At 33.3% G+C, this 27,114-nt stretch overlaps 2 protein-coding genes across 7 annotated transcripts in view; both read left to right on the forward strand.

Annotated features, from left to right (window-relative positions):
* Positions 1-20,895, forward strand: part of LOC111046533 (histone-lysine N-methyltransferase, H3 lysine-79 specific) — an 85,895-nt gene extending 65,000 nt beyond the window's left edge. For 4 of the 6 annotated variants that reach the window (XM_039420815.1, XM_039420813.1, XM_039420818.1 and 1 more), the window contains 5 exons: positions 1,453-1,590; positions 2,617-2,826; positions 4,552-4,733; positions 5,447-5,808; positions 16,109-20,895. In XM_039420815.1, the coding sequence (XP_039276749.1) occupies positions 1,453-1,590; positions 2,617-2,826; positions 4,552-4,733; positions 5,447-5,808; positions 16,109-16,659 (1,443 nt within the window). In that variant the 3' untranslated portion in view covers positions 16,660-20,895. The remainder of the gene's footprint in view (positions 1-1,452; positions 1,591-2,616; positions 2,827-4,551; positions 4,734-5,446; positions 5,809-16,108) is intronic. The other 2 variants (XM_039420814.1, XM_039420817.1) reach the window with 1 other exon arrangement.
* Positions 20,896-25,510: 4,615 nt separating this feature from the next.
* Positions 25,511-27,114, forward strand: part of LOC111052749 (E3 SUMO-protein ligase PIAS2) — a 35,934-nt gene continuing 34,330 nt past the window's right edge. The window contains exon 1 of the mRNA XM_022339506.2: positions 25,511-25,775. Coding sequence (XP_022195198.2) covers positions 25,752-25,775 — 24 coding nt within the window. The 5' untranslated portion in view covers positions 25,511-25,751. The remainder of the gene's footprint in view (positions 25,776-27,114) is intronic.

The following is a 27,114-nucleotide window of genomic DNA, read 5'->3' on the forward strand; positions in this document are numbered from 1 at the left end:
TGCATTCTATAAACATAACCTAGTTTACAAGTTTCGGATCAGGAATTCCTTGATTGTAGTTGACAAAACTTCCACCTGGAGCGCTAAAAGGCGGTTTTTGTACCAGTTTTGCTGTTCCAAATTCGGAATTAGGAAACATACTAGACTGTAAAGAAAACCATGATTTTATTACAGTATAGTATGCTGTAATGAGAATCATATGTTTATTTTTCTACAATCAGCTGTTTACCGGCTTGATTTCATGGATGTAAAACAGCTGAAATTGGATTACCAGTACAAAAATAAGATAATATTTTTATTTTCATTAAAATTTTATAAATTTCTATCTTGAGACCTGGAAATTGATTTTTAACCATTCCAAGTGTGTCATTAGTTTACAGTTTTCAATAATAATTAATGGTATAAATTCAATAATAGTAAGGGTATGATCACATTAGAGTCGAATATGTATGTGCAAGTAGGTGCACACCACATTATGCATTAGCCGAAAAACAAAATCTGGTAAGAGCCATTGAAACTTGATCCATTGTGTATGTACTGTAGCTGCTCACACTGAACGCAACTAGCAAGTACACGAGTTCAGTTACAAAAAAAAAATCTGGAAAGAGCAATAGGTAATGCTCTTTCCAGATTTTTTTTTGTCTGCACGCTTGGTCATGTATAACCAAGCTTGTATTTGCTCATATGCATTCAATGTGATCACACCCTTGAGTAAATATTTGCATGTGTACACACAAATTCATGTTAAGAAACTTATAACTAGTAACTGTTATTACATTGAATAACTATTTTTGAATTTTACAAAGTATGAATAGGAAATTATAGAACGATATGAGTTTACATTCTTCTTTATTAGTGTCAAGTACATATTTGACGTGTATACTAAGTAGTATACACGTTTAACTAATTCATGATAATAAACATTATAGAAAATAACTTTAATTGAACCATTGAATAACTATTCAATGAATTTTACAAAGTATGAAAATTATAGAATGGTATGAGTTAACATTTTTCTTGATTTATGTGAAGTTCGTATTCTTGAAGAAGGAGTACGAATGAGTATCCTTACCATTAAAACTCTATCGAGTATTATTGAGAGTTCAAGAAGAGTTACAATGATTTACCATATAGTAGATGGATAAATACGGAATTAGCTGCAAAAAATGGTCAGATAAAGAGGGATGTTATTGTAGAATCGTTTTAAGGCTTCTAAACCTTAGTCATTTTCAGATTGAATTATTTTATATCTTCTGTTGCTCAATTGATGCGTATCAAATTTCAAAGGTCGGAAACTGTGTGAGACCTTGATCAAAACCTTTTCTAACCAAACCATAATATACCTAAAATTTGTTTATCATTTTTTTTGAAATAGTTGAATAGTCACTCAATATATAATAGAAGGCCAAACATTGATTGCGTACTTTGAAATTTATAAATTTATGTTGACAGGTCTCTCCAGCCAAGTTGGCGTTGAGAAGGCACCTATCTCAGGAGAAGCTGGCTGCCACACAGGGCGTAGTGGCCACTCGCACCATAGGTGATCTCGTGTCCGGCGAAATCGAGAGGACACTTGAAATATCTAATCAGGTCAGTTATTCCTTGTTTCAAATAATATATTCACAATGAGTATTGAAGTATTTTCAGAATGTTCAAAAGACAGTGAATATTATTGAACGTTAATTGCCAAAAGAAAAAAAACATCTACAACCGGTATAGATACCCTAATCTTATGAACAATACCAGTACACAACATAAATTGATGTATTTTAATTCACTCACTAGTTCATTACTATTGCACCTGGAAACTCAATCCCATTCATCAGAATTCTGGTGAAATTGAAAATATATAGTTAGATCCATATGGAATAGTCAAGAAGTGACACTCGAATCCTTGGTCAATAGGTGGACAGTGAGAATCCTATTTAGGAGAAGAAATTGCTTATTAGTATTGTACGAATGAAGCTTAGCTTCAAACATGAGTTTTTGTTCAAATAGGAATCATTCCTATAAGTCTTATGAATGATAGCTATTCTTATATTATATTATTTTTCAATTTGCTTGAACAACATTGAATTTCATTTAATTGAATTGAATTCCATCCACCATTCATTGGCTTTGAATTTCCATTCAGTAGACAGGCAAAATTTTCACGTCCAGTGTGTAGGCAATTTCAATTTGAGGAATTTCTATTTTCTGGATTTGGATGAACGTTTGAACGTGTACAGACAAGTTTTAAACAATATTTTTTGAACTCCATAACCGGGCCAATCTTGCCTGGTTTCTAGGCCACTCATAAAATCTAACGGACTATTAAACCTGTATATTAAATATTTAATAGCTGATTTTATTGAATACAATTTTTGGAAACTGATTCCAAGATTGTGACTAATTATTCCTAGAATGTATGACTATCACGTCATCTACTTGAGCTTCACTTGTTACTTGTTCACTTGAGCTTAAATTGTTTTGTTATGATGAAAAACTCAAATTGAAATTGTCAACTACTTTTATAAAAGTAGAAACACAAATTTCAATTTTCGTTTTTCATTATCGAAAAGTACCACAACATTACTCAAAACACAACTGTAATGTTTTGAAATGGATTTGTTGTAGAGCATAATAAACGCGGCGGTGGATATGAGTACGGTGGTGAGTGTGACGACCACTCCGAGCACACCCACACCAGGCGTTGCGTCTGCCAGTGTACTGCAGCGGCCTGAGCGCCCCCCACCACCGCCCCCACCCTCAGCCGGTCTCCCAACCCCCACTCAGCCACGCACAGGGCGCTCGTCTTCTGCCACCACTTGTCAACCTCTTGTCACGGTCAGTGCTCACACAACACTCAACTATGGCCCCATCTGTTGTCACGGTCTTACATAGATAATTGTCTTTATTTAACACACTTTAAAATATTACAAGTGTTGTGGGCGAAGTTAAGGCAACTTCTTACATATTATACTTTATTGTATCACAGTATTTTTAGTAAGGTTCACGTTATAATGGTAGTCCGATAAAGGGAGTCCGATCTCACTAGATGTCAAATCTGCAAAACCGTAGAAACCAATCCGAAAAAAACAGTGGCTGTGGAGAAAGATAGAAAAAGAGCGTTGCCGATTCTCTGCCTTGCCACTGCCTTCTGTAGAGGGTAGCTGATACCGGTATATCTGGTGTAATATTAACATCAGTTCATTCTTTTTTTTAAATCATTATATTTAGGCGCCAAAAAAAAAATATTTTTCAATGATTAAAAAATATAGATTTTCATGGTTCAGATTAAATTGTTTGTTGATTGTAATAGCTCCTGTATTGGTGAATTACGTTTGTGATTTACTTTAAATTCATTGAAAAATAACTGTGATTATTTCAGTTTAAAAATTTATTTTCGACAGTAACTTTTAAAGAGGCTCAATATTTTTAATCGCTCCGGATAGCTCGATGAAAATAAATTGGTGGCTTGAAGCTTGGCATTAGGTTATATGAAGGAATTGGCAATCACAGAAAAATATAACATATTCCAACTCACCAAGAGTCCAAGTTATGAGTCGCTCACAAACCGGCACACATGCTATTCGAATCGATTGCGGGGATGCGCTCTCCCATCAGGAACCTGACATTATACGACCGGCATGAGACAAGCACGACATTGCAGCCACTCTTTCCGATGTCACTTTTTCATCTCTTCACTCACGAGTCTGTCTTTTCACTATCTCATGTATTTACCAGTTTGGGGAAAGGTGGGGGAATGGAATTAACAATTGTGTTGGAGCTGGTGCTGTCTGTTATCGGCAGTTGGTAGATAAAACTCCTACCAAACTGACAGAGTTAGGCGCCTACTGTTGAAATTTTCTTATGACTCCTTATTGTTTGAATCTATTCTGATTAATTTGAAGATTTATCTGGACGTTACAATATCTACATTGGTAAAGCACGATCAGGCAACGTTGCAGAGGAAAAAAAGGATAGCGCTATCTGATTTGTCGAATGATAGAATAGAAAAGAATCGCTGCCTTTATTTTTTACCTAGGGCGGAGTTAGGGCGCAGCCGGCCCTCTCTTACACTCAACCCTCAAAGTTAAGGTTGGACAAGGATAGCAACACCAATGTTTATCAAATACTGCCATTATAACGTGGAACTCACTATAGAAACAGTCTCTTAGTCAAGTTTACTTATATAAGTAAGCTTGAACTGAAATCTGTATTCAAAGACGATCAAAACACTCAATTAAAATGCGCGTGTTCGTGCGCGTGGTGCACAAGTCTGTACGCACCTATAAAAGTACTTTGATGTTGAAGTAGTATAAGGTTGAAAGTTACTAAGGTTGAAGGTTGTAGTATAAGGTTTACTCCATCTAATAGAGAATATACAGGTAGTTTTGGATGCAGCCCGTTTTTTACTCCCAAACAGTTTTCAATTACTTGTTGAAAAAATGATGAACCAATGATGGAGTTTGAGAGAACATAAAAATGTACACGTAGTATAATAGTAGTTACTGTATCCTGAGCAATCCTTATATGAGTTTGTTGAATTGTTTGTTTTTGTGTTGGCAGCAGGTGAGCTCGACGACGAATGAGAGCAGATACACGCCGGTGGCGCTGCCCCGCGCCGACATCAAGCCCTACCAGGAGTCGTTCTTTGTCGACGTCAAGCCACCCACGCACACCTTCACGTCGGCCCCTGCCCCACCTGTCGCTGCCTCCGCCCCTGTCACTGCCCCCGAGCCTGTCGAAGGGTAATCATCTCAATATTGCTAATAGAATGCATAAGTAAATAAATTATATATATATATATATATATATATATATATATATAATATATATATATATATATTAGAAATAAAAGAATGAATGATAACTCTACTTATTTACGAAAAAACAAGAGTAATTATTTCAATAGTACTGATGTTAGTTAGCTTAAACTGAAATCACCCCCTTATCATCAAAGTCCTACTGCAATGGAAATGGGTTGATGAACATTTCTTATTTGAATTGAATGAAAAAGACTAAGAAATCGTCAAAAACCACAGATTTATTGATACTTAGAAAGACCGGTTTCGGTTATTACATCATTGTCAATCTCTGATAAACAGAGTTTACTCTAATCTCTAACACCAGAGATTGACAATGGTGTAATAACCGAAAACGGTCTTTCAAAGTATCAATAAATCTGTGGTTTTTGACGATTTCTTAGTCTTTTTCATTCATTATGAATAAATACCACAATATAAACTTCTCAACTACACAAAAAGTGATTTGAATTTTTGATGTTTATTTCTATATAACTTATTATTTCGAGACCTCCAAAAGTCTTTCGATATTGTGTTCGTGAAATTTTGTTGAACAGAAGAAATGGGAGGTATAATTTGGAGATATTTATCAATAAATTGTATTATGTGGATGTAAAATGAATAAATGAATAGCAAATTATATTTCATTGCATTTACAGATTAGCAGCAACGCTGCACGCGAGAATCCTGAACGGTAGTAGCAGCAGCAGTCAGGAGGAGAGGGAGAGGGAGAGGGGAGGCGGCACCACGCCACTAGTCATAGTTGACACAATCAAACAGGAAGATCTCAGTCCACCCCTGCAGATAGACGACTCACCACCCCCAGGAGGCCTGTCCGCCCCCGAAGGCGGGCAAGTGCCGTCTCCAGCTGTTGTCGAAATCAAAACCGAGCCAGGAACGAAACGGAGTTCGCCACCCCCGACGATCACCTCTCTGTCCCCCCCGCCACCGACCAAGAAGCCGCACCTAGACTCGTCGCCGCCTCCGCCGCCTTCATGCATTCCCGCTGCCTCCGATGATGGTCAGTATCGTTTTCACTACTACAACACCCACTCCAATTCTCCATTCCTAATTCCTTCAAAGCCACCAAAACAGTTGCTTCACTATAGAAAGTAGCGCTAGTATCATCGTGTAATAGTAGTAGTAGTATAGATTGCTCAACTTGGAAACTAAGAGAAAAACGTGACCACCTTATTGATCGATCTCTTGAACATGATTTAAATGAACGATCAATGAATTCTGCAAAGCATTGTAACGCCTTAAGAGCTTCACTATAATTATATTAAACCACGTGTGTTCATGAGAACTTTAAAATGCATAATATGTCTAAATTTGTTAATTGTTTCCAAATTGTTTGTTATATGATAATAGATATCTTGAAGATATTTCTATTCTATAGAATATATTTCACGGATTATAATATATTTATTAGTCTGCCTGATAAGGCCTTTTTGCTCAAAGCATTTTTTATTCTATTTTCAATCTAAGTAGAGATATGTTGAGCAGCGCTCAGTAGTAGTTTAGCAGTTGTTATTACTATCAATTATCAGTTTTAGACTTCAACAAAGTTGTATAATACTTCTGTTGTATAATATTTACAGAACAGTATTTCTAAATTTTAATTTTTGGAATATTTAACTTCAATATTATACATTATTCTCTCATGTGATCAGAATGTATTCATTTTAATAAAGCTCATTTATTGGTTGTGAAAACCTCTAATATGAGTTAAGAAGTAATATTATCCAATTATGTCGATCCCCCACCAATAAGAATTGTTTTTAGTTCTTTTAGCCGTCTACTAAATGGTAGGACTCATTAATAAGGTGGTTCGTTTTCTGCTTTCCTTCTCATTTTGCTCATATTTTTCACTCTTGTTTCGGTTTTTTTTTAATTTCTATTAATAGTTGATTCATAGTGTTATTGGTCCATCAAATTATAAATTACTCTGCACAGTGACGAATGCAAATACTAGCACAGCCTAGTCATGTCTTGTAGTGCAGTGCCCTGTACAGCTAACTGGCAACCCTCTTAACCAAGTCCAGCGTGTTGTGGATTAGAAATCCACGACATCCACTTGATAGGATTAAAATGCTTTCATTAGTTATTTATGATGAGGGTTTTCTTCTGCTTCCTCTCCCCATCTTGTATTACTGACCTCCGGGGTATATAAGCTATAAGCTACCATCATCGTGCAATGAATCAACTAATCATCCTAAGCTTGGTTTTCCAATTGCTTAAAGCTTGGTCATTTTATCACCTGCATTCATATATACTTGAACCCTACTCCCGCCCTTCACACCATCTGCGCTCACATTCTATTCATGCTCTGCTCAGCACTTTATGTAGATCTTAGATATTGCATGAAACTAATAGAATATGCTTTCAAATACCACAAATGTCAGTATGATTGTGGAAAAATGATTCAAAGATGCCGGAATCGCTTCAGGGATAGAACCCAAGACCTTTGATGCCACAGGGTAGCGGTTTTGATGATAGAGATTGATACGTTCATTTATCACTTTGTGATTAATAGAAACGGTCTCTATTGGCTTATTTCTATAACAATTTTGAAAATTAAAGAAGGTGATACTGTACCATGAATAGTTCGTTCTTTAAAGCTGCCATCAAGAATACGTTTCCCAATTATGTCAAATCTAGTGTATCTTATAGACACAATAATTTTTTTATGACGCGTACAATTTATCCAACGATGTATAGAATTTGATATACTAGAAGCAGAACTTATCTGAGAAAATATAAAAAGGTGTTGAAAGTTTTTCAATAATCTGTTAGTATAGTTAGAGACCTATTGATATTATTAGGAAGTACTTGAACCTTTAAAGGTAGAATAATATGTTGATTTTAAAAAAATTCAATGTTTCTTCTTGTTGATATTTTACTGCCTTTTATAACAATGTGTTCATTATATTTTAGATACTGTTCAACAGTTTAGGTTTTCTATTAGTGAGTCATAACCTCAATTTGCAATAGTATTTTCATATACTATTATATGGGTTATGTTCACTTTTTGTTATCAAGCATTCTGCTTTTATTAAAATTTTATTACAATTTTGTTCTTTTAGACTTCGGTGTTATTTTGTTGTTGTAATAATTATTCACTATTTTCAATCATTAATGAAAGTGGTAGATTTTACTAAGCTCAATATTTTATTTTAGTTGATACGATATTATTAGTTTTTAGGTTCAATAATTTTTAAAGATAATAGTTCTTGAATATATATTGTAATTGATAGGTCTATAGTTGTTTAAATCTCAACAATTTATATTATTATGATTTTTTGAAATTTTGTTTCTGAAGAATACTATTGATTAATAGAAAAAATCTTGACAATTTTTAGTGTTTCTGGCATGAACAATCGTTGTTTATGTGATAGCAAGAAATGATCTCAATAATTTTCTCCTGCCTAATTTATAAATAGATGATAATTATAAAATAATGCTTGTTAAACACAAACTGAATAAACTCAAAAACGCATTTGTTGGCATGTGAAAGTGGTTTTTGCCACACACCTGGACAGTTTGAAAGCGGTGCTTCCATACTGTGTGTCGAACCGAACGCGCCAAATCCGCCTTCACTCTATTGTCTAACTGTAATAAATACCCTTAAAGACTAGAAATTGTAAGGTTGACGATAAGAAGAATTGGTTCAAATTTCAGTTGCAGAACTAAATTTGTAATCATTTTATTAGATTATTATTTACCAAGATGCCTAAAACACTTAATACCATCGATTCACGTTAGAACCATTGAAAAATTATAATTAAAATAAACAGAATTTTAACAAAGATTCATAATTATCACTAAACGCACGGTTATATGTATTATTCGTTGAAAAATGTCCATAAAAATCATTGATTAGTTTATTTGACCTAATATAATATGTATTATTCGTTGAAAAATGTCCATAAAAATCATTGATTAGTTTATTTGACCTCATATAATATGTATTATTCGTTGAAAAATGTCCATAAAAATCATTGATTAGTTTATTTGACCTCATATAATACACCTCATATCATACAATAATAATATAATAATATTATTATGTCCGGGTTTTTTTATTCATTGTCCAATCAATTGATAATTCAGACAGTCATCTGATTGAATCGCATTAACATATAACTTGACTAAATTATCACACATCATATATTGTGATGTCTCTAAACAATATGCTGGCGTGTAGAATAGATTATTATTCACTTTTATAAGCCACTGGAAGCGCTTTCGAAGTTAGAGTTCGTATTTGACAAGCATGCATGTAAGGCTAAAAAAAAATTTCTACTGGTGATAGTTTTCAAAGTTTTTAGATTCATGTACTATCAAGTTATCAATATAAAACAGTTTTCTCAAAAACATTTTTTTCCCCAGATCATTACTTTTTGAGATATGAGCGTCTAAAGTTCAAATTTTTGGGACAGATAATTTCACATTCGGTAAGAGATAAATTCATGAAATTTTGAGAATAAACTATTCATGGTATTGTAATGAAAACATTTCCTGAAAATATCAATTTGTGAGAAAATTATTCAATTTACAAAAAATGACCAAAAATAACTAAAGTTTATTTTCGGTCATTTCTTGTGAATGAATAACTTTCTCAAAAATATATACAGAGAATTTTTGTTTCATTCAATCTATTATTATTAAAATTTTATGAGTTTATCTCTTACCAAATTTGAAATGATCTGTCCCAAAATTATAAACTTTTAGCGCTCATACCTCAAAAAGTAATGATCGGAAAAATTGCTTCTGAGAAAACTTTTTTTATTTTGATAGTTTGATAGTATACAAATCGTAAAACTTTGAAAACTATCACCAGTTGAAAGTTTTTTCAACCTGTCGCACAGCCTCAACATTTTCATCTCGTATCAATCAATTTCTTATTATTCTACAATTAATTTATTTCGATAAACCTCTAATTTAAAACCGTCGATAGGTTATACGTTTTAAAATTCAGGATATTATGTTGTTGCTTCTACGAGAACATAATGCTAGAATACTTTGTTGAAAATCTATTTATTTTGAGATACAGTACTTAACAATATCTTTCGGATATTTTTTACTCAAACTTTTTTTTACTTACAGAAAAAACTCTTGATATTCCAGTTATTGTGATTTTGATCCAACTGTTGAATAATTTGTTAATTAATACTAATTGATCACTGTGCTGTATCTCTGAAATATCATGGAATGGCTGACTTCAAGTAGATAAATGTTTGTAGTTGACTGTTCCTTTTATTCATGCATGAAGAATATTGTTATTATCTTCTAATAAGATTGTTGGTAGAAATGCATGATCTTTCTTTGAGTAGTTCCAATTTGTTTTACCTGTCTAATTATATAGAAAATGTGGAAATTGTGCCAGCATTTCTATTTGAAAGTATTTATTATATTCTTTGAAAACCCTCATTTTTCTGTTGTTAATTTGTTGAAAATGTAAAATGTCTTGAATAAAAAATTGTTAATGTATTTTAAACAATTCTTTGATTTTATTCCTCTACCATTTCTTTTTTAGAGTCTGTCCAAGTTGCAGATTTTTTCATTTGAAACCGAAATGATTTTGTTTTCAATGTTGTTCTTCATATGAAAAAGAAATCATTCTAACAACCTCTGTATTCAAATTATTTTTTCAATTACTCTTGATGCTAATCATAATTTCCACGTAGCTTTATTCTTCAATTTAAAAAAATCAACAACATAAGTCAGTTTTTTTGGAGAGTAAATCTTGAGAATACTTGGGATTAATTATATTGATTGACAAATTGGCCACTTTCTTTTCAAAGTTCATATTCACCATTCAATCATGACATTTCTGCTTTATCCAACTACTTTGATTCTGGCCTGGCCTCACTTATTCTCGTTTTCCTAAGTTATGGATATCATTTTTTGCTCTCTGTCTTGCATGTGTGGAAAGGTGATTGGTTTTGCTCTTCCTCTTAATTCTGTGTGCTACTTACATGTTTTTCTAGTAGGAAAATTATATATTTAGTATTTATAGTAAGTGTTTGATTCGTTTATTGAGTGCTTCCAATGGCATTCATTGCTGGTTCAGTTCAGTGATTAATTATCAAAACAATCAAATCTTCAAAATCATTGAAGTGAGCGACAACCAATTCATCATGCGTCATCGTTAATAATTTTCAATGGACAATAATTGGATTGCCAGCAAGTGGATGCTTGTTTTTACGACAGTTTCCAGGTTCAAGCAATTGCCTACACGGTTCATATGCTTCTGGAAACCTGCCTCCATTACCGGAACGTCTACTATAGTCGTTGAAACGAATCATTACTCCAGTACGTCAGTGTGATTGTTCACGCAAGCCTAGTATAACTTCGACCAGCCCACTGTTTGAAAATTGTATTACGGGTGGGGCAGAGGCATTTTAATAAGCTCAACCATTGGTTTTGGAGCCGTTGCAAAATAAAGGTTAATTTAATAGATTTAATAGCAATTTTAATGGCAAAAGAACTTAGTTAATTATCAATACAAGCCGAATATATTATAAGGACGCCGAATTGGATAATATGTAGTCGAAAGCTTTATTTTATCATTTTTGATATTAATCTTTAGATATATAACATTCAACATAGTAAAATACTTATGGTAATCTATTGACTTGGAAAAATTCACTTGTTTATAAGAGCTTGAAAAATCCTATCCATTGATTTGAAATAGTATATTTTGCACCTAGAGCAGAAAATGATATTTTTCTGGCTCGAAATCGGCTTTCAAGTCCGAGGCCGTAGGCCGAGCTATGTTTTAGGAAAAACATTTTTGCCCGTGGTTCGAACGATATTTTTCGCCACACTACAGGTATTGCTGACAAAATAAATAAAGAATACTCGTTATCGTACCTATCTCTTGATTTTAGTGGTAGAAGATTTGCAGTCAGGATTTCAGATTCTTTTAAAATTTCACTTGGAATATCACGGGCGTCGTCATCTTCAATCATTTTTGAAAATTTGGAATGCGCTAATCAACAATAAATAATTGAATAAAAATAGTTGCGAAGCGAATGCTGAATTAGTTTGATTCAAAATTCGAACTGAAATAATGGCGACTTCAGATGAAGAAAGTTGACACTCGCCCGATGTAGCGGATGACTTATTAACTACGGACTTCCATGTTAGCGGCTGGAAAGAGTACTCTTTCCGGCCTAGGCCGGAAAGAAACCTGTTTCTTACGTCAGACGAGAGTCGTCTGCAAACAAGGTCTTTCAGATCTACGTAGGGACTGGAAAACAGCTGCTTTCTGTGCAGTGTGGCGAAAATTTCTTATTCTATTGGAATAGTATCTTTTCAAAATAAATTTAGCTAAGATCACATTAAACTTTTACCTGTGGAAGGAAATCTATTATTTACATTATTTATTTAAGAAAATTTAAGGTATCGTATCCTCTGGTATGATCCAAGTAAAAATTAAGGTCATTTATCGAATCCGTTTCTAAAATTGCAGTCCATTATTCATTATAATTTCCATAGTTTCTCTTGTATAGCCTACGGTATTTATTTTTACTTGATACAATTTCACATACTGGTGAATTTCACATACTCCTGCACGAATGACCCAGTACACTCTTCATATACTTGAATGGAGGTACTAGAAAACTGAGTCAAGAATAATAATCACTAAGAACCAATAGTACCCTTTTTTATTATATTTCATATGCGATGAGTTTCGGATGATTCTCGCCATTATCAAGCGTAAAAATGAATTTGTGGTTCTTTGTCATTTATCTTTCAAGTAGCCCTATCAAAACACTTACATCGAGAATAATACTAGAAAATACTAGTACAAGAATATTGTGATATACCTGAATTGATGGTAACAAAATTATCTTCATCTGGCTTCCGGTTCTAACGAATTATCATTAGTGAGATTATACTATCGCTTTACGAGGGTAGGCTTTCTAAAGCAGTGTCCACACTGAACAAATGTTCTATATACATGTTTGGCAAACATGTTGAGGAGCTCAGGGACAAACATTTCAAAAAGTTTGGACAATCATTGTTTGTCAAACAAAAACGTACTGTTTTTCCAAACATTTTCAGTGTTGACAGCTGTAAAACATAAAACTTGTTCTTCCCACTTACAAATATTTAGTTTGGTGACGCGTCCACACTGGACACGGGCAAACATTGTTTGTCAAACATAATAAAATTTGCCTAAACTTTTTCATCAAATATGTTTGTCAAACATTTGTTCAGTGTGGACTCGGCTTTAGATTTTTAAAAAATGCAACACTTGAGATTTTAAAATGCAACCAAAATATCTATGAATAATGATCAGTCATTGGTTACGTTCGGTAAACAAACCTCCCATCACTACAATCGTGTTATTGGATCACATGCTAGAAAAAAATAACTTATTCCATCTTGGATTGCTATCAATATTCCAATGCCTCAAAATGACGACAAGTCTTCTATTAGATAAACCTCAACTAGAATGTACCTAATAATGTTCTATTAGAATCTTTACTAGTGAACACATTTATCGATCATCCAGTCGATTCTACTAGATCCTTCTAGTGATTTCAATGAGGTTGTAAAAACGGATAAAATATACGGCTCACCCAAGATTTTGACGTATCACTTCTTTGTCTGAACAACATTTAGTTGAGAATTGAAAAATGAACTCAACTCATACGACAAATATGCTGTCTAAGCTACAAGGAGAATCGATCAAACACAAGGATTTGAGGATTCATTTGGTATATTGTTATCTAAATTGATAAAGTAATATAATCCTATACTCTGACTTCAGCAGTTGCTACTGTTATAATAATTGAGTGCAAACAATTTACTTCTGATTATGTAATCGTACATTAATCTATTACAGTATATTAAAGCTTGTTCCCTGGAAAACCCCACCTCAAAATCAGTAATAGGACACACTGGAGGCTACTTAATAGTTTTATTATGTATAATTGCTGTTAACCCTTTCTTATTTACTGTTATGATACTTGACAATGGGATGAATAACCAAAAAGAATTGTGTCATTACAGAAAATAAAAATAGTAGTACTAGTAATTTATATAATAAAAATATACTAATCTATTTCTCTTTCCATGACGAACTGCTAGTTTATAATTCGTTTTTGAACTATTCTTGACGATACTACAGTATATTTCTCTGAATAATAGTTATTAAACAGTACTCACGTGTAGAGCGCTTTCGGATTTTAAAATATATTTTCAATACCCGCCTCACACTCGTGTTGAAGAAATGGATTTTAAAAATTCGAAAGTGCTCCACACGTGAGTACTAGTTTTAATAACTATTATTCAAAAAATTAGACTAGTGTCGTCAAAAATGGTTCACGAAAGAATAACAATATATATTTATTTTTACTGAGTGCAGAGTAATTGGAGAAAGATGAGTTATTTTGCCTACCACTCCACATGTATCATCATCAACATCATCATCATCATCATTCAGCTCATCAGCAAAAACTTGTGTTTGGTGATTTAGAATCAATCTGAATTCATAACAATTCTCAAAATAATTTGTTCAGAACGATGAAATTCAACATCAACTGCTCACTGATGGCTTTTTGTGTTATATTTTTGTAAAATTTATCAAGTCAGATAAGATAGAAAGTCGAGATAAACATATTGTAGCATGCTAATTCATTTCCACCAAATTATACAGCAATCGAGATCATTCTCAATTCTTCATCATGACCAAAACAGAAAATTTCCTAATATGAGGGAGAGATGTGGCTGAATGCTGATTTGAAATGATGTTTATTTTATTATTTTATTATTTTATTTGTATTTATTTATTTATGCTGATAAATAATTTGGAGCCACCTTGATTTTAGATTTTTTAGCGTTTGTTGTATTCTTTATTGCCAGGGGAAGATACTACTTTCCACTGAGAAGATACTACTATGTACTTTTCAACGAATTCTCTCTATCAATTTGATTTTCAAATTTTGGCATCATTAGGCATCATCAATCATGACGATCATCATCATCATCATCATCAATGTAGGCATCATTTGAAATAAAAAAGTCTTCAATTTCCATGTCTCTAAGCATTTTATTTTGTGGACAATAAATGACAGTCCACTCTTCAACACAAGCGAAATCTGTAGAGGTAAAATTATTTTTTTTCAATTAGAAATCAAACTTGATAGCACTAACCAATTCATGTCTAAAGAGAAAAAATAAACATAATTACACTTGAGGGCCAATCCACATGAAGCGTTTTTTCCTTGCGTTTTTGCACTGGTGGCAGACGAATCGGCAGGAAAGAAAGCTCTTTGATTGACTGATTATCAGCTGATTGGGTTGGCGTTTGGGGATCAGCTGATGATCAGCCAATCGGAGAGTTTCCTGCCAGGCCGACTCATCTGCAGCCAGTGGAAAACCGACTAAAATCGCTTCATGTGGCTTGGCCCTTATTCTTCTCAATTTTAATAAAAATAAAGAAGAATTGGTTCTTTATTGATTCATACAATAAGTACATCATCAAGATTATAGGGAGAATGTGACCTTGTGCTATTCCTCTCCCAAATTAAGATAAGGTCCGAGAAGGTTGTCTTGTAGTTCTCATTTCACAAAATTTTCAGTCATTTATTATTTTCACAAAGTAGATGTTGAAAAAATATTGCAGTAAGCTAATCGTGAATGTGTGTCGACGTTAGCGCTGATGCTATGATTTGTTAGGCTCGCGAACAGCTAAAAAGTCTATAGATAAATTAATTCTCAATTCAATACAGTAATAATATTTTGTGTTCAATTGATTGCTTATGTGACCAACTTTGGCTGAAGTAATATGAAGGGAAAGTAGATTCACTTAGATTGAAATCATAAATTTAATGATTTATCATTTTTCTTAAAACTGTGTAGGAATAAGGAGATAACAATAAAATCATTTCAAGTTATTGGACCATGATGAATGACAAGTTGTATTAGATTTTCAACTTGATGTGTAGAACTACCAATGTTATGAAACTATACCTATAGTCTGTTCAACAACATAACCTTTGTGCTTGAGTATAAGTATAGCATTAATAAGTATAAAATTAATGACTCATATCAGCCTATTTTACAAGTGTGAGAGCAGTGTCTCATATCAGTTTTAAAAATGACATCAGTTTATTCAATACTTATATAAGTATGAAAACAATGACTCATATAAGATATTAATAGCTTCACTTTCATACTTACACAAGCGCAAACGTTATGATGTCTCTTCTTTCGATAACTATAATTTTTCTTGTGTGTTGACTGTAGATGAAAACAAAAATCTATTAAAGGAAAAACGGTGTGGTTTGTGTATGTTGCAGGTCTAGACCGACAGTGGCAGGATAAAATCAGCAGCGGCTTCGACCGACTGGTGGCATTCGCCTCCACCGAACTGGACAAGCGGAGGAGGAGCACCGAGGGAGGGGGCGGGGGAGGAGCCAGCTGCAACACCAGCCCCGACAGTGGCATCGGACATGGCGACCCTGTGTCCCTGCCCCCCTGTCCTGTGGGGGGCTCCAAGTCCACCAGCCCCAACCCCAAGATGCCCCGTCTCTATCGACCGTGTGACTCGCCACCCCCCATCCTGGAGGCGGGCCCCCCTCGAACCCCTTCACCCTCCAGCTCCCCGCCCCCACCGCTGCTGCCTCTCGAAGGCCCCTACTCCCCCGTGCCCCCCTCCAGTCCCCCCCAGCAGCAGCCGCCCTCCCTGGCCCCGTCTGTGCCCCTGCGCTACCAGCGGTCGCCCACCGAGCACTCCTCGGCTTTCAAAAAGAAGTTCTTCCACCACAAGGGCAAGTTCCGTCCCAAGGGCAAGGTATGGGATTGGCATCAGACAAACACCACCACCTCCAAAGGTGACTCCTGGTGCTAACCTAACCGTTCACTGCTGCAAAATACAAATGTATCTTACAATTAATAACTTGGCAGCTTGTGGACGATCGAAACCTTACTCCTCAATTTGTTGTAAAAGTTGTGCACCATTTGCCGTTCACACAAACTTCAGTCAATGTTTCATCAAAAATATTAACAATTTTGATTGTAGTTTGTGTTACCGGCTGTTAGTTATGCTCTGGAACTGAGCTCTAGCTTGATATAAAATCTAGACGTTCACACAAACTTCAGTCAATGTTTGATCAAAGATTAACATTTTTAATCGTAGTTTGTGTTACCGGCTGTTGGTTATGCTCTGGAACTGAGCTCTAGCTTAATACAATATTCAATGTTAAGTCAAAAAAATCGATTTGGTGCCGTTTCAAATCAGATTTCTTCATTATAATTGTTCTCACATTCTATTAACTGCAGATCTAGTGGTCCTGCTTTGTTATTGATTGGATTTCGAATCCACTCTATTATGAACAACCTTCAGGTTTTCACGTTTTTCTAATACCGTACAAAAAATGTATTGTATAATACACATGAAAAATATTGGATTTCAGTATGTTAACGTTGTGTCTACAATAAATACAATTTTTTCTTTGCTTGACGTTATCCAGAGCTGTCAAACGAAGTGTTGCACGACTTCTGAGTTGGAAATTGAAGACATTTTACTGGGTTAGAAGTACGTTAGTTGATAATCTATGATGTTAGTTAGATTATGATAATTATTCATTAAATTATGAATAAATAGTAAATTAATCAAGATGTCTGATTCAGTGGAAATCTCCAACCGAAAATCTAAGGAATTTCCCTGTATCTTAGGTGCCAAATCAGATTCTTTATTGAATTGTGACTATCCACAACTGGATTTTTCATTCTAGTGAATGATGGTTTGATTTGTTCATTTGTTCTGAAAGTTTATAAAGCTTTTACAGCAACGAAAATGAAATGAAAAAGATTTTATTCATCCAAAGAATAGTACAATAAAAGAAAAATCAGTATCTTATCATCGAAACATAGAAATTTTTACCGAAAACTGTTGAATATTTTAAGAACACTTTATAAGTAAAGCACTGCATGTATTCCGTATGAAAATATTTTTTGTTGTATACATTCATAACCTCATTATCAAAGTCCCATATTATATACTCTTTCTAGTATTAATGAAACATAGTGATAAAGTTCATTATAGTTTTTATTTGAATTATTTTATTCAAAATAATGTTTCACACTGTCAAGTGAGTTGCACCTGCTACGATAATGATAAATTGCATTAAATGTCATTAATTTTATAGTCCTACAGTGAAAACAATCCAAACTACCTCTGAGAAATGCAGTAACATACTTCTCTAGCTATGGCATGTCAATTGTTCATGTTGACTTATCTTATAACTTTTATGATCTATCGTTTTTATTAAACCTGACAAACTTGATTTTAATTTTTGGTACATTATTTTCGGTTGTGAGAGATTCCACTGTAGTAGTAAACTGATCTTGAATTTATGGGCTTAGCATGTAATAAACAGACCCACTGCCATTTCTCTCAAGTGATGTTTGTGAAATTGATAATGATTCTTAATTTTTTTTGAAACTGGACAAACTGCTGTGTTATTAACAAGTTTGGTTGTGATGAAACCCTGGAAACACATACAAACGCATGAAACACAAGTAACATTTATTTATTTATTATTCATAGACAATGGCTAGAATTCAGGTAAAAACAACAGGCATTCCCCCAACCTTAATTTAAAATAAACAGTCTAGAGTTCATGATTTGATTTAAAGGATATGCTAAAATCCAATAACAACTCAATTTGATTGTGAGAAAATGCTTCAATCATTCTGTTAACTTGAAATATCTTGTAAATAACTCTGTGATTATGGATTCCTTTATTGCTGTTCACTTCAAATTGATTCCAAATGATCACTCCAAACTAGTGCGATATTTGTGACCAGTGTTTCATTGCAAACTCTTTATGAAGAACTAAAGACTAGTAGTTTGTCATTATTGTACCTGTAGTTTCTACAAAGTGATCGACGTAATATTTATGCACTACGCAAATGTGTAATTAGCCTAAGTTATTATTCACATGAATTGATTTAAAAGACTCGAGGAAAATTAGATTTATAACTTGTTTATGAAGGGTTTCTTCTTAAGTAAAGGCATTAATAGAGTAAAGTGGTGGGATCCATATAGTATTATCGAAAAAAGTTTCAAAGTTGATTAAATTTAGATATTTTTAACGATGGTAAATTTTATTTTTATTCTTATAGAACAGGAAATATGAATTATGAGTCATGTACTCGGTTCCTATTATATTTTTGAACATTTTAAAACTATTAGTCTGAAATTAAATTTGAAATTGAATTTCTTAGTGATTTAGAGTTCCTGATTTCCTAAATAATATGAAATGGTTTGATAGGTCTCTTTTATATTCATAACTGGAAGCAAATGTTTTTAGAAAAAAATTGATAGAAAATTATATATTATAAAAAATTGTGGTTTCGTTGGTATCTTATTACTCTGACACGTTTTTGGACTTAGTTGTACTTCCGTTAAACGGATGATCACTAAACGAAGATTAACGGAGGAACTAGTTATTCTTATCAACATCCTTCCCATCACTCTTATAAGATTGGACCTGAAAAAGAACAAATAATAATATTTTGTTTATTTCGATGCACTACTTCTTTTAAAATCTCGTTTATTTAAATTGTTCGAAACCCAAAATTAGATAACCTGCCGGTACATTTCATGATAATCGTTTGTTTACCGTTGTAATAAGGAATTGGAATGGTGACAAATATTATTATTCCTTCAAAAGCTTTAATATTATATCAAGTAGTTGTTTTTAACAAAACTTGTAAAATGTGCTGGAAATGATTCATTTTTTGTTTAAATACTGTAGTTCTCCCTACTTTCTCTTAGTCAATCTGAACACAAAAATCTTGTTGATTTCAATTTTTTTTCAATGTTTCTGCTTTAATACAGTTATTGTTTAGTTTTTATCTTTGATAACCCGATTTTTTCGGCCGTTAATTTTTGTATATTGAATTTGAAGTTTTTGTTCGAGTTGAAAATTACCTAGATTATTCTTAATTTAGCGAAACGTTTTGTATAGAATAAATAATTTTCAAATTATTATTTTGAAAATATTGTTGAACTGCTTAATAATGTTGAATTTTTGTTGATGGATAGTTTAATTGTAATGTAATGCAGTGATACCATTCGATAAGGAAATGAGTATTCAGTAGCTGGACGAGTGTGTTCAAAAATATTGTAATAATATTATTAAGGTAATAAGATAAATATTGTAATTGCGAGTTTGCTGTGAGTTTAGTTTTTCAATTTAAGGTGATTTATTAATATTATTACATTGGGATAGCCTACTGTTAATGGTATTTATATCGGCTTAAGCTCTGTGAGAAGTATTTAGATTTTAGAATTTGTTTTGTAAAATAAAATAAACTATGGTCAAATAAACTCAACTTATAAAACAAATAATATTTATTTGTAAAAATTGAATAAACTAATATAAAATGTACGTAGACTACTTACTTTAGTCATGTGAAACACCACATGAATAATAATGAATATGTCTCAGAAGAATTCTGTTAGAGACTATTGCTAATTACAAACAATAATCATGTTTAGCTTAATAAAATTGATGAAATTCGCTTTATGTACAAAAAATGATAGCAGATAGAATAAATTTGATTGCAGTACTGTGTATGACTTATATCACTGCCATCTCTGATTTTGTCATTGATTGTAAATGTACTGCCAAGTCACTGCCATCAAACAATGTGTATTTTAGTCAATACAGTTTTTTTGCAAATAACTCATGGTTTAAAAATTACCGAGTTTTTAAATATTGTTCATAATTTAAAAAAATCACTTTTGTTAATAAAAAGAACTCTTACTTGAAGAGAACGGTGTACAAGCAAATACCGTTTAATGAAACACAAATTAATTGTTAAATGTACTAAAACTCAATATTATTCCTATTATAATTTAACTAAGTAGAATGCCAGTAAACCTTTGAATTTTCTAAATCGTTGGTTTTTATTCTTATTGGATGGTACGTTTCAATTAGTTTAATAATGGAATACTTGTATGTGAATGTTTATACAATTTAATGGATTGATTGGTATGAGTTATAATAATAATTTATACGTTGTGTAAATAAATTAATGTAATAAATACATTGGAGATGATCTTTAAACGTCATTGTTTTTTTTATTTATTTGTTCTATAATTTCAATTCTAACATTGGATATTGTTCTAGGAGCATAATTATGTTGTCTTTGAATGAACTATATTTGGAATTACTGACTTGGAGGGATATGCGGAGCAGAGAGACGATGGGAGATGGAAAACCAGTTCACCCATTTAGAGTGGTGAATACTCTCTTCTCTATACAGTATTCAGGATTTGATGCTGGATTTGTAATCCAGAGGCCCGGGTTCGAATCCCAGCCCGGGCGAGATATTTTTCTCAGGCCACTCCCGTGTTTCGGATGGACACGTGAAGCCGTCGGTCCCGGCTGCCTAAAAGCAGTCGTTAGGTCATGTCAGAGGCCCTGAAATTAATAAGTTGCGACCTGAAAACTCTGATACCAGACCTGAGCCAGCCATTTCACTCGATATTATTTCTAGACTCTATTGACTCATAGAATTATGGAGCGCGGTTGTCAAGTTGACGATCAAGCTCAGTCGATGCAGTGCTTTCAGAGAGGAAACTAGGTATGCATAACATGAGGTGTTGAACACTTACTAACGACTACAGAACGCCTTCCACTCTAGCACGGCAACACCGTGGCATCAGTGTCATCCCCAATATTCCAGTAGTGCTAAACAGTTTCAGAGCTTTGGAGTTGCAGTTTAAATCTCGTCATTAAAAAGGTGAGGTTTAAATAACTCTTCCAATTACTTCTGACAATTGGAAAAATAAATTTATTTATTTCTTGGCAACTCCACCAATTCTATGGCGCCGTCTCCACCCACTTATCTTTCGAAGCAAAAACGTTTCTAGCATTTCGAAAATGTAATGTTTTATGTACGAAATGTCTCGACATTGACGAACATATCATTTTCAACAATTGATCATTTGATAATGAAATTTGAAAGGGGTGCATGTGACACAATTCTTGACTTTGCAGCTTAATTTGAACTAGTTGAAAGGTAAACATACCAAAACTGCACATCTTTATCCCCTCTGTTCTTCAACAGAGGAATCGCTGAGTAGACACTTGTTGCAGCATTGAAAATTTCACCCCCTACATTTAAGTTGTTATAACAATGAAACGAAAACTTGGAATAGTGAAATAATAAATCATTTTAAAGAGAATATAATGATCTACAAACCTACAATAAGCATAAATTTTTACGATGCTTTGTTAAAGAGTTATAAGCCCTGAAAGAGCAAAAAATTGGATAGAAACCTCTTATTTTAACAATTACACACTTTCAAGAGCGCATATCTCGGGAACTGTTGGGAGTATCACAAAATTCCACTAAACAAAAAGGGTAGAGAATCTATCAGGATTCATTTTTGTATAGTTTGTTATGTCGGATGAACGTATTGCTCTCAAGATATGAGCGTGGAAGCAAAAAGCTGAAAAATTCAACTTTTAAACCAACCTCATCCCTTTAGCACATGAGTTAGGAATAGGGACTTTTGATATGTTCCACTCCCATCTAGTCTCAACAAAACTGCAAAGTCAAAAGTGATTGTGTTCAAAACATTCCCTCCAAATTCCTTTGTCAATTGGTCTATTGTTGAAAAATGGGAAATTTCACACTCAACAATAAAGCTGCTGCAACAGTTGTAGGAAAATGCGTAAAAGTGTGATATCATACATCAAATTGAAGAGAATTTAATGCTCTATGAGCTCATAATCAGTATGGATTTTTTTCCATCGATTTTTTAAAAGTTATAAAAGCAAAAATAGGAAAAAATGGAGGAAAACGCGTTTTTTTCAAAAATGTCACACCTTCAAGAGCGGATATCTCGAAAACTAGAAAAGATAAAGAAAAAGTTATGAGATGAATATTGTATGTAAGCTTTAATTTTGTATATAACAGGTATGTCCGTAAAGATACATAGTTTTCAAGTTATATGCGAGAAACCAAAAAATGGTACCTTTGAACCACCCCACCCCCTTAGCACAAGTGGTAGGGGTGGGAACTTTTGATATGTTTACCTCCTTACTACCCTAAACAGAACTGCGGGTCAAAAATTGTCTTCCAAACTTTTCCCTCTATAACCTTTCCTTGACTGGACTAATAGTCCACCAGTCACTATATACATTGGTGCATGCAATTTATATTGTAGTTCTGATTTTTTAATATATTATTTGGGTACATAAGAGAAGTCCAGAACCAATTTCTTCATGCAAAATTTCCTTGTGCTAGATAGAGAGTGGCCAAAAAATCTCGTATTTTCAGCTCATTTTCCAGTTTTCAGCTATTTCTGCCAAATCTCGTGATCGGACAGAAAAATTTGCTCTCGCCTTTTTTCTAGATTATGAAATTCTGAAAAATGGGATCATTCGGAACTTTCTATCTCCAATGAGTACTAAGTTATGATATTTCAAAAATGAGTGAAATTTGAAGAAAGAAATCAATTTTGATGAATTTTAGTTTTTGATCAACAATATCTTCCGATTGCTACCATTTAGATGTTTAATTAAAAATCCCTCTGGGCGTAATTGTGTACTCTACAATCTGAGATCAGGTAGAGCGCTTTATCTCATATAGATTTCCAGGTACACCTGACAACAATGCTCCTTGTATTGTGCAAAACACCTAATTTCCAGCTTCAACCATCATCACCAACTATATTGTCCTCACATTGATATTTCGCACAATGACATAAGTCCATGAAATTATGTTCTATGAGAATCACCCTTTGGATGCACTCCATTTCAGTATTTCCTAGTGGAGAGGCGCGCTTAAGGACACCTCAAGGATCAAAATTTCAAACACTTATAACTTTTGACACAATGCTCAGATTTCATCGTACTACACTTCATTCTCCGCTCGTCAAGGCGGTTCAAAATCATGCATTATAAGGCACGTTTGGTCAAAAAATGGAAAATTTATTGTTGATCGAGTGTACTTAAGCCCGTATTCCAATACACAAAAAATGGCCAATTTCTATATTCAAAGCTATGTATCTCGGTAACCCCTTATAAAAATCATTACTTGATCTTGAAATGTACAAAAGAATTTTCTCTTTCATCTGCTGTAAATGGATTCATGAAAAATTATGTTTGTGAAGTGAGTGTGAGATTTGATTATTGAAAAAATCTGGAAATTGTATATATTTTTTCTCATATTAACGGGTTTGGGAGTTCTATGATAGGGGAAAGTGATTCAACCTTAATTTTTTTCCGGAAAGCAATACTTTCTTTACCTATGGTAATAGGGTAAGGAAAGTAAAAATCTATGCTTTATAGGCTGAAAACAAAAATGTTTCGGGTCTACTGGACGCCAGTTACTGCTCAGTAGCAGTTATCACACAAAGTGGAGTAACTTACTACAATAATAACGTTAACAGCGCATGTCCATCACAAATATTTGGTGCGGCCGATAGTCGCTTGTTTGTAGTTGACCAAGGGAAGTGATGTCCAAGATTCAAATCGACGGTTTTGCATTATTCCTCTTTATGTCTAAATGTTTATATGTTTGAATGTTTATATGTTTTAATGTTCATATGTCGTGCATTTACAGCGAAACGCAGCAATAGATTTTTATGAAATTTGACAAGTATGTTCCTTTATGTATTTCACGTCGAAGTATACATAAGGTTTTTTGAAATTTTGCATTTTAAGGATAATAAAAAAGGAAAAGGAGTTTCCTTCGATCACCAATATTAACGTAAAAATCAGACTATAGAATTATTCATAATAAATCAGCTGTCCAGTGGACTATAATACTACCCATTCAAAAACATCGAACATCTTGAAAATGTATCTTCCATTAACATTAGTAGACAGTTGTCCACTAATTTTGTCTTTCCATAAGCTGAGGCTATGATTCTAGTTAAGAGTTCGAAGTTATTGATAGAAAACATTTTTTTTACATTTTTCTTTTTTAATCTGATGATTAAAATTGCAACAAATATTATTGAAAAGAAATTGATTTCCAAAATCATGACGACACATCATGGTATGATAGGACAGAAAGCTCTATGTTTTTTTAGGATTTTTTCTAGAAATTTTAAATTCATAAATTATCTATCAATTTTTGGGGGCTCAACCAACTGACCCAACTCCCATTTGACCCAACCTACCACTGGACCCAATTTTTTAAAATAGAGAGAAACCGCGAAACCATTTGACCCAATAGACATCTGACCCAATATACCATTTGTCCCAACTCTATGAATATTAAAAAACCAACTGACCCAATTGACATCTGACCCAACCTACCACTTGACCCAACTACTGTGCTGCACTCTGGCAAAACGTCTGCAATGTTCCAGGCTTGGTTACTCTCTACCTACGGTCTACTCTTCAGGTAAAAGTCTAGAAGGCCTTGAAACCAAGCACAACTGTTTTGATAGTTCTTGCTATCTTTGAGGTTAGATTTTTGTGATTTTGAGGTTAGATCTGTATTATTAAATTTGGATGAGGTTATTAGATTTGGTAAACCACCATAAAAGCATCTTATCAATCAGTAAATGATTGATGATTATTCAATTTGATATAGGTAACTTTTCACAACTAGATTTTACCTTACTCCAAGTATTGTAGTCTATTGTTGCTATCATAGTTTTTATTAAGTCAGAAAAAAGCTGTTGACAGGTATCCTACTGTTGCGGCCGATAGACGCTTCTTTGTGGTGCAGGCTTTTTCAGGCAGCCGTATCAATGGCGTATAGCAAAAGAAGCTTCATCCATTTCATTGTAAAGTACATAAAAATAACAAATTAATATCAAATAGCTTTGTTACTATTTGTTTTAACTAGTTTTTTTATTTTTCTTTTGATCTCAGTGTTGAAAGCACTGATTTTCACTTCTGAATCAGTTTTAATAAATTTATCATTCTGGCGGGTTCACAGAAAAAATCTAGCAGGAAAATGGCTGGAATTGATGAGTTGAAAGTAAGTATAATAATTTATTATTATTAACTAACTCAATCCTTATTTAATAGCGTATTAGATAATTATTCTGCTTTCACACTAGCCTAATCTTCAAACATGTAAATATTCTGTTAACGTTGATTACAGTAGAAGTGTATGTTTTTCAGTCACATCACTCTTATATTATTATTTATTCCAAATAAAGTTTTAAAATTTTCTCTAAATGACTAGTACTATATTCTTAATAATAATTCAACACTGCACTAGATTGATTCTAACTATCTTAATGTGCTTAGTTTAGCTCTCTCAAACAATGTTTTACTTATGTCAGGTTAGGTCTTTGTCATTCTAGGCATATATCAATTTGAGGAAAATGGGAATTAGCAATTAACGCATAATAGTAGTCAATTTAAGTTAGCCAGCAATTGCTTAATAGATTTTGTAGAATTGTTGAAGGAAATAGGTGATTACAAAATGAACTTCATCCAGTTTTGAGTTTTGAGTAACTTACAAGTATTAGAAGGATAGATGAAATTTATCTGTGTATATTCAATTTTATAATAAAAAAATCCATTTTGTAAACTTCTACCGCTCTTGCAATCGACACTAAGAAGTAAAATACGCAAATAGATCGTAGCGGCACACTAATTCTAAGCATTTGATTCTTCACAATTTTTAATGATCCACATTCTTTTATTTCTATATTCAATATAGCTATGAGAAGTTCCTATCCGGAATACGGTGCTAGTAAGTTTTATTAATAAAGGATTTTTTATTTAATAAGTTTAATTGTACCGGTAATAGTTTTAACCATTACTATGTAGCTAAGTCTAACTTCTAACTTTAAGATAAATTACTATTAACAATGCTTTATTATTTTAATTATTCCACAAATCTACACATTCAAAATGTTGAGTTTGCTTCAATCTGGTCAGCATGAATTATGTGTGTTGTCAAGCAGCGACTTCTTCATTTTCATGCCGTTGTAAATGGATATCTGCATAATTGCGTTCAAAGCGCCCAAATTCTGTTGCTTCAATCTGGTCAACATGAATTCTGTGTGTTGTCAAGCAGCGACTTCTTCATTTTCGTGCCGTTGTAAATGGATATCTGCATAATTGCGTTCAAAGCGCCCAAATTCTGTTGACAACTTCACCTTTAGATTTCTGTGAATATCCACGTTCCAGATAAACAGCGTCTGGCATACTCAATAGTTATGGTCTTTATCCATCTCTTCCTCATTGTTTTTATTAAGGGCTTATTTTAAACTTTATTTCTATTCGTCTAATAATGTTAAACTTTCTATTATTATTAAAAATGTTTGAGGCTTGTTTTGAAATCACTCTCTGGTTTATTTTTA

This window comes from Nilaparvata lugens, chromosome 2, assembly GCF_014356525.2.
Source record: "Nilaparvata lugens isolate BPH chromosome 2, ASM1435652v1, whole genome shotgun sequence".
In the NCBI taxonomy this organism is placed as follows: Eukaryota; Metazoa; Arthropoda; class Insecta; order Hemiptera; family Delphacidae; genus Nilaparvata; species Nilaparvata lugens.